Genomic DNA, 11,539 nt, shown 5'->3' with positions numbered 1-11,539 from the left:
GAGGTGCTAACGTTTGATGACTCACCCTGTATATTATTGTTTCTATAATAAATATATATTAAATTCTATAAATTTCCTGTGTTTTCCGGATTTCGAACAAGTTACTATTACAGTTGTGTGATGTGACATAAGTTCATCTACATTTTCTTGAACAAGTGCGGTCTTTTCTCCCTTATATGTTATTGTCCTTTCGAGCGTTGTTTGATACTGACATCCTGTCTGATCCGTAATTAGAATTGCGAGGTGATATATTTTACTACTTTCCGATCATTTTCGGCGGCCTGCTATATTTTATCAAAATGAAATCGGAACATATAAATATACAATGATAAAACATAATAAAAGAAAAAATGCGTTGGTCGACAGGATTTGAACACTGGTCGTCCGGCTGAAGACTTGGCACGCTGCAGTCGCGCCAAACCAAATCTTGTTGTAGAATAGAAAAAATAGGGCATTACATAGGACATACACACATACATACATTGCCACGGGTGCGTAGCTGTACGCAGGACTCGTTGTCATATTACCTCTGCAGTTTTTCGCTAATATTTCTGAAATGAAACTCGAACGGCGGTCCCGTGTATGCAAAAGCTAAGGAAATCATTTGAATTGAATCAGTTTATTCTATAATAATTTTATACATATTACCAGGACTTCTTTTAAAAAGAAAATGAGCCGGAATTCACTTCCTGTCAGAAAGAAAATGATATTCAAATATCATGAAAGCAGCTTTTTATATGCCACGAAGCGCATAAAAAATTAAACAAAATTTATCATATTTTTTTACTTTAGATGTCAAATCTGAAGTCAACAAACAAACAAATACAAATTTACAATTAAAGACTAAATGTAAAATAAACTTGAATAATATCATACATTTAGATAAAAGTTTATAGAAATTTCCAAAGTTTACCGAGAAGTTTTATATACGAATACCGCATGGTTCACGAGAAACAGGCCGCCTAAATAGCTCCGTTAGGCTTAGAGATAGAAGAAAATGTTAGAGAGAAAAATTTAAAAGTAGCAAATATGGTAATATAAAGAAATGTAACAAAATACATAGTAATAAAAGAAAATATTTTATTTGGCAGAAAAGGAATACCAACATTCGCTGCTAGGATAAGGAAAACTGCCAAAACCTTATCAGTATTCATAATACAAAAATTTCATGATAAATATAATAAAATTATTACAGTACGATTTGTAAAATTCGCATAAACGTCCCCTCAGTCCTCCTATTGGACTAGTCCGTATGAATCTCATCTGTAACATGACATAAGTAAAAACGAATAAACTATTGAAACATATAATACATAAATTCGTATAATTGTGTATATATACCGGGTCTGAGATGCGCAGTCGAATGGTCTGGGATCCATTGGCAGCACTCTGGAATCTATCAGGGAAGACGAATCTGCCAAAATAAATACATTCTAACCGCTGAAATAATCAGCCCGTGGTGCGGCCCGACGACATCGCGTCAGGAAGCTCCAGCGATTCCAATGATTCGCGAGCTAAGGAATGAACCATTTTGCAATGTTCAACCGCTAAAATAATCAGCGGTTCCGCACACTGTTTCACAGCTCGACGATATCGCGTCAGGAAGCTCCAGCGATTCCAATGATCGCGAGCTGATGATAATAGGCTTTCTTCGCTCTATATCGGAGGGCTCTCGAATGGCCATACTCCTATTGTGTCGGCTATCCACTATTTCCGGCAGCATGCAATGTATGTAAAATCGCGACAATTTTGACTGCATTTCTTGCTGCCAAAATTTGTCGTCTCTATATATCTTCAGCGATATTAAGCCTTTGCGTGTCCAAACACAAAACAGGCAATACTTTTTTTGCGTTATCTGCAGCTGCCCTTGCACTTGATAAAAATAATAATTGTTTTTATTCATTGCAGTACCCGCATCATCCACAAATATTTTGCGTACTGCAGGTACTGTTTTTATCGCTTATTCTGGCGGTATATTTTCTGCCGTTTTCGGGCATTTTATTTCGACGATACCGTCGTCATCATCGATCACGCCGTCCGGAGAAGCTCCCAAAAATGGGATTGAGGCATCGATGAAGAGGCCACATTTTCTTATTGTGATGCCTTCTTTCCGCGAGAGTTCTTCTCGGGCAATATCTTCGCACTGCCGCCCATGTTCCATGGAAGGCAGGTCCAAAACTTTTGGATATAACAGCGACTTTACCAAATTACCACACGGCGTTTTTTTCAAACGTCGGCACACTTTCCCGAAGTTCGATGCCGTGAGTAATTTGGATCTATATATTTGCCATTTTTGGCTCTTGGCTTACTCTCTAGTTTCCTTTTCAATCTTTTTTCTATTATTCTGCCAATCCTGCAGAATCTCCATGTGTCTTTCCTTCTGTAGGTGGAACACATGTTCCTTCATGTCCGGTTTTTCTGCGCTGGTTCCGTAATCTTTGTCTCTCGTCGTCTGTGAAAACGGCTTTCGCGCCTTCTGCGACGAGCACTTTACTTTTTGTTTCTTTTTTCATTTTCCTCTTTTCTTCGTTTTTCCATGGCTTCCAAACATTTCGGCGGCTCCTTTCGCTTGGCTCGCATTATGCGGGACAATACCTCTTTTGTGTTATACTGTATAACAGCAGCGGGACATCTCCCGGTATACGATCCCCTCTAACTCCAATTTATCCTTTGGCCGCCAGTATATTTCGCAATAATGGAATTGAAGCTCTCCACTGAGTTGTTATTGCTATTATATAACAAACTTTCAGCGTGAGCTATCAGCGGACGGAAGATATCTTGAATCTTGTAATATATTCCGATTTCCATTAGATGCGGCACCATGTTTTCTTCGTCGTTATTTGCGATGCGGTCGCAGATATATCCGAGTCTTCGGCACTCTTTGTGCTCTCCAAAGACGTGGCTAGGAATGTTCGTCAAATCCTTTTGCAAGTTATTTATCTTGCGATTGATCGAAACATTTTCCTTTACTCTGTATTCCGCAGCTTCCGTAATGTCCGTACGCATTCTGCGAACGCTGCTTTCCACTGCTTTTCTATATTTCCCAGGCGGAGTCGTCTTCGCAATATCTTTTAATTTATTGCAGAAGTTGCGTAGTAAATGGTTCGTGCATTCAATCTTTTTCACACGAACTATCGCCGCTTTGTACGGATCACAATCCAAAATTTTCTTGTATACGCTGCTGTCGCCGTCAGCAATCAGTGTCGCATACACGAGACCTCTTTTTTTTATGCTGGTCTCGAAGCCATCAGCAATTGCGTCGCTCTCCATTTTTGTCGACGTTTGATGTCGTCCCCAGTTTTTGAAGCACGAATGTTTTTTCGGCTTCTCGTTTTTTTTGGCAGCGTTGTGACAAATAACGCACATCTTGTTCTTCACTCCAGCAAATAAAACTTTTTGCGTGTGGTATCCAATTATTGCACTCACACCGGCCATGGAGTCGTATTTTCCAGTACGGTAGGATCTCTTCATCCAACTACCGTCAGCCACGACGGGGATGAATCGAATTCCCGATGGTAAAACGTCGCCTCTTTCAGTGGCTAAGCGTTTTTCTTCTTCAGCCGCTGCTATCATTTCTGCTTCTGCAGCATTGATGGAGGTCTCCACGATGTCGTCATGACATTTTCTGTATATCCATCGAGACATGCATGGAATGTTCATTGCTGAGAACATTTCCTCCATTTGTATGTAACCACCTCCACTAGTTATTGTGCCGGCGACCGCACTGCAATTGATATTCAATCTATCGCTTTCTGCGGATTCACTATTTATTTCCGTTTTATATTTGCACATCTTGCATTCGATTAGTATTTTTGTCGCCAAGCCCAAGCGCCTCCTGCCGGTTATGGTTAAATTGGCCATGCAACATTTCAAAGTTTCCGAATGGCTCTCCAGTTTTTTCATCTCCTCGAAGATGTGCCGCAAATCCACAATGCTCAATTCCGCGATAGTGGATTTTTCGGATGTTTCCTCCCGTGTTGATGACTCCGCGACGAAACAGTCTGTGTCGCTGGTCATTGTTGGTGCCACATCCATCTTCTCGGGAATATCCTCGATTGACTGTTCCTGCGTTTCTTGATTATGGACTTCTAGCTTGGCAACCCTATTTTTCGCTGCATGCTTACGTCTGAAAGTACAACATAACAACATGCATCAGTAATTTGTGTACTGGGGTCATTCCACGCGAAATCGGGCACAATTTTGGAGTACTGCTGTGGGATTTTATTCAAATTTGAATATGTTGTAGTCTTTAGCGACCTATGAACGAATGTCAAAGAATTTCTCGATATCTTAAAAATTGTTGATTTTAATAGACGTGTGAAAGAAAGGATCACCCTTTTTTCATTACATTATAAAGTCAGAACTAACAAGCCGATGAAAATGACTTTTTAGGAGCTTATAGTAAAATTATAAACGTATCTACTAAAAATTGCAAACTTCGAGCTGCAAAAAAGAAATGATTGCTAAACCTCTTCTACTGTCACATGGACTACAACATATTTCATTCAGTACAAAATCGCCGATAGGGACATCAGAAAGTAATCGATCTGACATGGTATGACCCCATATGATACTCTGCTGCGAATAAACGAAGTTACTGGAAGATAACGGATATTTTTCTATTCTATAAATAAATAATAAATAATCAGATTTTATTCGAATAGATCGTCGAATAAAGGTATCATATTGTCATCCGACATCGGATTTTGCCATTTATCCGCACTGTGCGACGCTGTGCTACATTGTCGTCAGCCATGGTAACGCGCGAAAAAAAATATGCGAGCATACCTTACACCAGAGTTGGGCAAAATATTTATCTAAATAAAAATTTCGAATAACGAATAAAAGATAAAAAATTTTTTATTCGTTATTCGAAGGTTCGAATAAAAAAAGTATCTTTATTCGACGAGTATCGGATAAATAATTTTATTCGACGAGAATTTATCCGACGAATAAAGATAATTTTTTTTATGTGAAGCGGATTTATTCGAACTTCGAATAATTTTTTCATCTTTTATCTGTATCTTTTATTCGAAAGCTTCGAATAAATCTTCGAATAACTTTTGCCGAGCGCCGAGCGCCGAACTTCAAAGACCCAGCGACGACAGACGACAACAATATAAGCTGATGGAGAATCGCGCACGTATGAAAGTTTAAACTTTTAGATTTTTCAATATATATGCTCATGAAATTGTGACGAGCGAATGGAAGGGATTTTCCTGATGAAAATGAGGTCAAATTCGAGTGCAATCGAACAAGTTTCACTGATACGTAATGTTACGATAAAAATTACAATCTCATTAAAGACAGTCCAAATGATGACGTGTTTGGACTGATTTTGATCGGGATAAGATCTACAACTCATTCGTCTTACCAATATTGTTCTGATTAAAATCATAAAAGCATAAATTGCCAATAATGCTCGATTCTCCATTAGCTTACATTGTAGGCTGTTGGTCGGTCGTTGGTCTTTGAAGTTCCGAGCTCGTAGAGTCGCGAGATATCGGTGTGAAACAACTACCACTCCAATTGCAAAACTTCTTTATTTGTCAGTATTTTTTTATGGGACTTGCGCCAACTAATTCGTGGCATTCTTCTGATTAAAATGACACTAAACACGGTACAAATTGGACTGTATTTAGCATTTTTATCCGCTTAGATTGTATGCCGTTTGGCAGTCGCTGGGTCTTCGACGTTCGGCGCTCGTCGGTCCTCGTCGGGCGCCGTCGCCGTTTATTCGACGAGCTGGCAAAAGTTATCCGAAGATTTATTCGAACCTTCGAATAACGAATAAAGATAAAGTATCTTTTATTCGAATCGTTATTTAAATAATTTTTTATCTAAATAATGCCCAACTCTGCCCTACACTGCTTGCAATATTTTTATATTTTTATGTCTGATTTTCAACCACAGTTTCTAACAAAACAAAATAGACAAAATTCTGTGATAAAAAAAATAAAAAAAGTTTTTTAAAACCATCCTTTAGAGTGGTCTCAGGACAGTTCTATCGTCCTGGTACGGGGGGGGGGGGTTATGGCACTCTCAAGTGCTTTCTCATTTCGGGTTCTTCGACGGGGAAAATCATACTGGCGCAGAAAAGGCTGACCGAGACGGGACTAGCTGAAATATGGAAACACGTGCACCTGAGCAGGACAGGTCTGGCTGACAATGTCCAGATCAGAGTTGGGCAAAATATTTATCCAAATAAAAATTTCGAATAACGAATAAAAGGTAAAAAAATTTGTATTCGTTATTCGAAGGTTCGAAGAACTAACGAGTATCGAAGAATCAATATTATTCGACGAGAATTTATCCGACGAATAAAGATAATTTTTGTTATTCGAAGCGGATTTATTCGAACTTCGAATCATTTTTTCATGGAACCTGCGCCAACTAATTCGTGGCATTCTGACACTAAACACGGTACAAATTGGAATGTATTTACAAGGAGATGCCATGGCCTTCGGGTCACCGATTCGGTTGAAACTTTGCACACTTATAGATCTCGTTCTCCTGTTCACGAATATATACCATTATAAGGGCAGATATCCAATAGGTCGTGGCCTCTCCTTGTTAGTATTTTTATCTGTAGATTTATTCGAAGGCTTTTTATTTAGATAAATATTTTGCCCAACTCTGGATAGCTCATCTGTAAGGGTAATTATAGAGGAAAATCGCAAATCCATTCTGAAAAAAATCTGACACATTTCGGATATCAAACCACATACTTTGAATCGTTTTCAGATTTTTCCGGTTTTTTTTCTGGTTGTAAAAATCGAAAAAATCGAAAAAATTCAGATTTCATATGTTATGAAATGAAACATAAAGAAATAAATACATAACTACATAAATACATAAATAAATACATAAATAAATAAATAAATCATAACATATGATTTCATATATTATGTTATGAATCTTATGTTATAAAATTTCATTATTATGCCCTCTTCATTTTACTTACAGTGAGTATAAAAAGTATTCGTACACCTCTTGTAGGCTTAAAAAACCATGTATTTCTCTATGTAATTGCACACATGTTTATAAAACGAAACATAATTGTAATTGTTATATACTTTTAACTACATACTGTTATATAAATATACTTGAAAAAGTTTAACGTTAACGAGAAAAATTAAAAAGTATGAGAAGTGTCTCTAAATTGGCGCGCAAAAAGTATTCGTACAGGTACTAGAATGCACTTGAAAGGCGTCCGATTGTTTATATTATGGTTTAGCGGGACCCGACAAATAATCAGACAGAGTCTTTGATGCACAGTCTAGTGGCAACCTTCTGCAAAACCAGTCAATTTTTGTAACATTCGGTAAAATGGGTCGTAAAGGTAAGGAAACAAGTGAGACTGAAAGAAAAATTATTATACAACTGCATAATCAATGCAAATCATTGCGAGAAATAGCAAAAACAATTAATAGGCCACATAGCACTATACAAGGAATTATAAATCGATATGGTGAACGAAAAACCAATAAAAGTAAAGCGAAATCTGGTCGACCTCGAAAACTTAGTTCACGCGATGAACGTTTTATAGTGCGTGAAATAAAAAAAAATCCTAAAATAGTGCCCCTAAGATCGCTGCTGAGCTTGCAAACAACGCTGGAGTAAGTGTATGTGCCAGCACTATTCGTAATTGTTTACGAAATAATGAATATCACGGCCGAGTTGCTCGCAAGAAGTATTTCGTAAATGCCGCAAATAGAAAGAAGAGACTTGATTTCGCGAAAGATAATATTATATCGAGTTTTGGCGAAGAGTCATATTTACTGACGAAAGTAAATTTAATGTTTTTGGTTCTGATGGCAAGTGTACAGTCTGGAGGAAGAAAAATACAGAGCTACAAAAAGAAAATCTACGTCCCACAGTGTTGAGGCGTGACCCTCAACGGTAATCCCTCGCAGGCCTACGGCAACCGTGCGAACAAAGGCGGACCCTTGCCATAACTCGGCGGCATCTGGGGCCCACGCGAGCCGACCCGCGTACCCTTCGAAAATTGTCGCATCCTCGGATGTTTTAGAGGAATATGGCCTTTTACAGCTTGGGGCCCTCTAATAACGTTTACGACGTGTCCGAGGCCCCAGTCCCGCGTTCGAACGACGGTATGGTCAGCAAGGCCAACGCGACAATACATGCAAGCCGAAACAGATGCGGGCCAATTGGGCCTGCTCTCGCGTAGTCTCGAAGTCCCGTTAACTACTAATTCGAATTTCCCACCGGGGCTTGGAGAGGGGGGTCTCACCTCCACGACAAGAGGCGGTCCCAAAAAATATCTCTCCAAGTCCCATCCGCCAATGGCACTAGACTTTTGCATCCCCCGCAAGTTTTCCCCGTCAACGGGGGTGGAATGAGTGGACTTCGAGGCAGCGCACAAACTGACCAAGCAGAACCATCTCAACCGTGAAAACGCGAACAACCATATTTCGACCACGATATTCTCAAGAGCCTTTTTAATCACTGTCTAGTTAGTTGTTAATTTCTGTGTTGCTCTCTATTAATAAATTACATTTTACCGAACAACGGCATCTCATTATTTCGACGAGGTCAACTTTCGTTTAAGTTCGAAATTGACCAGTTGAGCATCGACCAACCCGTGACGATCTCAACATAAAAATTGGTCCTTCGAGCCGGATACCAGTGACATTGGGACAAGCATCATCCTCTGATTCACTGTGCCAATCATCGGAGAGCAACAACAATCAACTATAGTGACAATCTACCGTCGGATCGAAGCGGCAAGGCCTATCTAAGGATCATCGACTCGGGAAATCTACGATCTGCCTGGAACCAATCCATCGCAGAGATTTCCACATCGCAGCCAACCACGTGGAGAATCATCGAGGGCGTCCACGGATTGCAACCGTAAGGACGTCAAGCGTCGAAGCGTCGTCATCAAGGAGTCTACCGCTGTACGGAACAAGTCCACCGCAGGGAACTCCAACATCGAGACGACGTCATCATCGTAATTGTGAGTCAAAGCATAAATCATACTCGCCAATTTCGTAATTTCGTCGTAGTTCACGTAGTCGTACAATAAAGTCTGTTACGATGGCTTCTCAAGACAAGGCGCAACCCAGCGAACGCGATCTGATTCGAAAACGCGCTACTATAAAAACCAAATTAACATTGTTCAAAGGTTTTATTTCGCCGCTTACATCTTCGGAACAAATCCCTATCGCGAATATAAAAATACGCATAGCGCAAATCGAACGCGAATTTCAAAATTTTCAATTAATCCAAGAAGCGTTAGAATTAAGTGCGGAGGATAATCAGTTTGAATCACGGCTCAACGAAAGAGCCGAATTCGAAGCGCAATATTTCGAAACATTAGCTATGGCAAGGCAACTCGAGGGCGAACATGATAGGGCACAAGCTCAGGCAGACCGTCTTGCGATAAATGCACAATTGTCTCATTCTCAACAATTCTCGGGTTTGGGCGCCGGAAATTCGAACGCAGACTCTCCGTTAACGGTTCATTCGGAAACTCACACGCAGGTTAAATTACCGACCATGCAATTGCCGGAATTTAGTGGTTCTTGTGACGGATGGCCAAGTTTTTCGGACGCATTCAGGGCAGCAGTTCACGACGATGTCAAGTTGCGCGGCGTGCAGAAATTAGTTTATCTAAAATCATGCGTAAAGGGGCAAGCCGCCGGACTCATCGAATCATTAGAAACTACCGAGGCGAATTACTCGGTAGCTTGGGATATTCTCGAAAAAACGTATAACGATCCAAGGATTATTATTAACAATAGGATTCAGGCATTTTTCGAACTACAAGCATGTACGCGAAACGTGAATAAGTCGTTGACGGACTTAACGCATTTAGTAACCAAGCATTACAACGCATTGAAGGCTCTCAAAAAACCTTTTCTTGAATCGTTCCCGATTTACGCAATCACAAGCAAACTAGACGATCAAACGCGATTAAAATGGAGAGAACATACTCAGGATACCGAAATCCCGAGCATGGACGATCTTTTGCAATTTTTACATAGTCGTTGCAAAATATTAGAACCGGCAAGGAACGAGCCAATTAAGGCAACCAGTCAATCTTTTACGAACCCGAACATTCGAATCCGGAAACTATCTAATTCGAACGTGCACGCCTTAACACTTTCCGTGCAAAAGGGGCGCTGCGCATTGTGCAAGGGCAATCACTACATCCAATATTGCCAGAAATTCCTAAGCACAACCGTCGAAAGACGCATCGAAATCGTGCAGAAGGCAGGCTTGTGCATAAACTGTCTCCGACCGAATCACGATGTTACAAAGTGCACCTTTGGCACATGTAAACAATGCAACGAAAAACATAATACATTGCTGCACAAGGAGCCATCGGCTAGACTTGCAACGGTCGTATCATTAAAATCGATCTTAGGCATCGAAACGTTTATTTCCACCGCGGTCGTGTATATTCCGGACAAGGCAGGTCGTCTTATTTCATGTAGAGTCATCCTAGATTCAGCATCGCAGTCAAATCTCATGACTGAACGCTTCGCAAAAAGGTTAGGCCTTTCGTTAAAGGGAACTAACATTCCAATTATAGGGGTCAACAAGGGTGTATCCAACACCATGCACTATTCGCGTGCCACTATTCAATCGCGAATTAACAAATTCACCGCAGACGCCACATTTTTCATTCTCCCCAGCATCACCGCTACGTTACCATCTAAACAAATTTCAAAGACGCAACTTCAGATTCCGTCTAATTTGCCACTGGCAGATCCTAATTTCAACGTTCCCTCCGAGATAGATGCTTTGCTCGGCGTAGATTTGTTCTACGAAGTTCAGTGCGTTGGGAAAATAAATCTTGCGAATAGTTCGCTAATCCTAAGCAAAACTAAATTTGGTTGGGTTTTAGCAGGGACGGTACCGGGCGAAAATTCTAATCAGGCAACTCATTGCCATGTAACCCGTATTTCTTTGAATGATAACATATCAAGGTTTTGGGAATTGGAAGAAATACCGCAAAGGCCTGTTCTATCAATTGACGAGCGCACATGTGAGAAACATTACGTGGAACATATCACGCGCGACTCCGTGACCGGGAAATACACTGTAAGACTCCCATTCAAATCTTTCCCACCGAATTTAGGAGATTCATATAAGGCCGCGCTTCGCAGATTTCACGCGCTAGAAACAAAACTCGCAAGGGAACCCGCACTAAGGGAAGAATATGTCAATTTTTTAAGGGAATATCAAAAATTAGGTCATATGACGAAACTCGAATCCGCTAATACGACTGAAGGGTACTATCTACCGCACCACGCAATAGTCAAGACAGACAGTCTGACTACTAAGGTACGCGTAGTATTTGATGCCTCAGCGAAAACCACATCAGGTCAATCACTAAACGACAATATTTTGACAGGCCCTACCATTCAAGAAGAGCTTTACGCACTCTTAATTAAATTTCGAACCTACACATACGTTATAACGGCTGACATAGAAAAGATGTATCGGCAGATCGAAGTCAGTTCCGATCACCGGATATACCAAAAGATTTTATGGCGCGAAACTCCAG

General features: G+C 40.3%; 1 protein-coding gene across 1 annotated transcript; it reads right to left on the bottom strand.

Annotated features, from left to right (window-relative positions):
• Window positions 1-2,652: 2,652 nt before the first annotated feature.
• On the bottom strand, window positions 2,653-9,001 carry LOC143363777 (uncharacterized). Its single transcript, XM_076804309.1, has 2 exons — window positions 8,787-9,001; window positions 2,653-4,126 (listed from the first exon to the last, which is right to left on the bottom strand). The coding sequence occupies exons 1-2, from the start codon at window positions 8,999-9,001 to the stop codon at window positions 2,653-2,655; spliced, it is 1,689 nt and encodes a 562-aa protein (XP_076660424.1).
• Between the last annotated feature and the right edge of the window lie 2,538 nt (window positions 9,002-11,539).

Source organism: Halictus rubicundus, unplaced genomic scaffold (genome assembly GCF_050948215.1).
Source record: "Halictus rubicundus isolate RS-2024b unplaced genomic scaffold, iyHalRubi1_principal scaffold0121, whole genome shotgun sequence".
Classification (NCBI taxonomy): domain Eukaryota; kingdom Metazoa; phylum Arthropoda; class Insecta; order Hymenoptera; family Halictidae; genus Halictus; species Halictus rubicundus.
This window is presented reverse-complemented; position numbering and strand designations above follow the sequence as displayed.

Bases quoted from the DNA above. Each gene is read 5' to 3' on its own strand.
- LOC143363777 (XM_076804309.1), bottom strand. From the start codon at position 9,001: ATGATTTATGCTTTGACTCACAATTACGATGATGACGTCGTCTCGATG. The intron at 4,127-8,786 runs GTAGATTTCCCG...TTGTACTTTCAG, and splicing joins GGATTGGTTCCAGGCAGATC to ACGTAAGCATGCAGCGAAAA.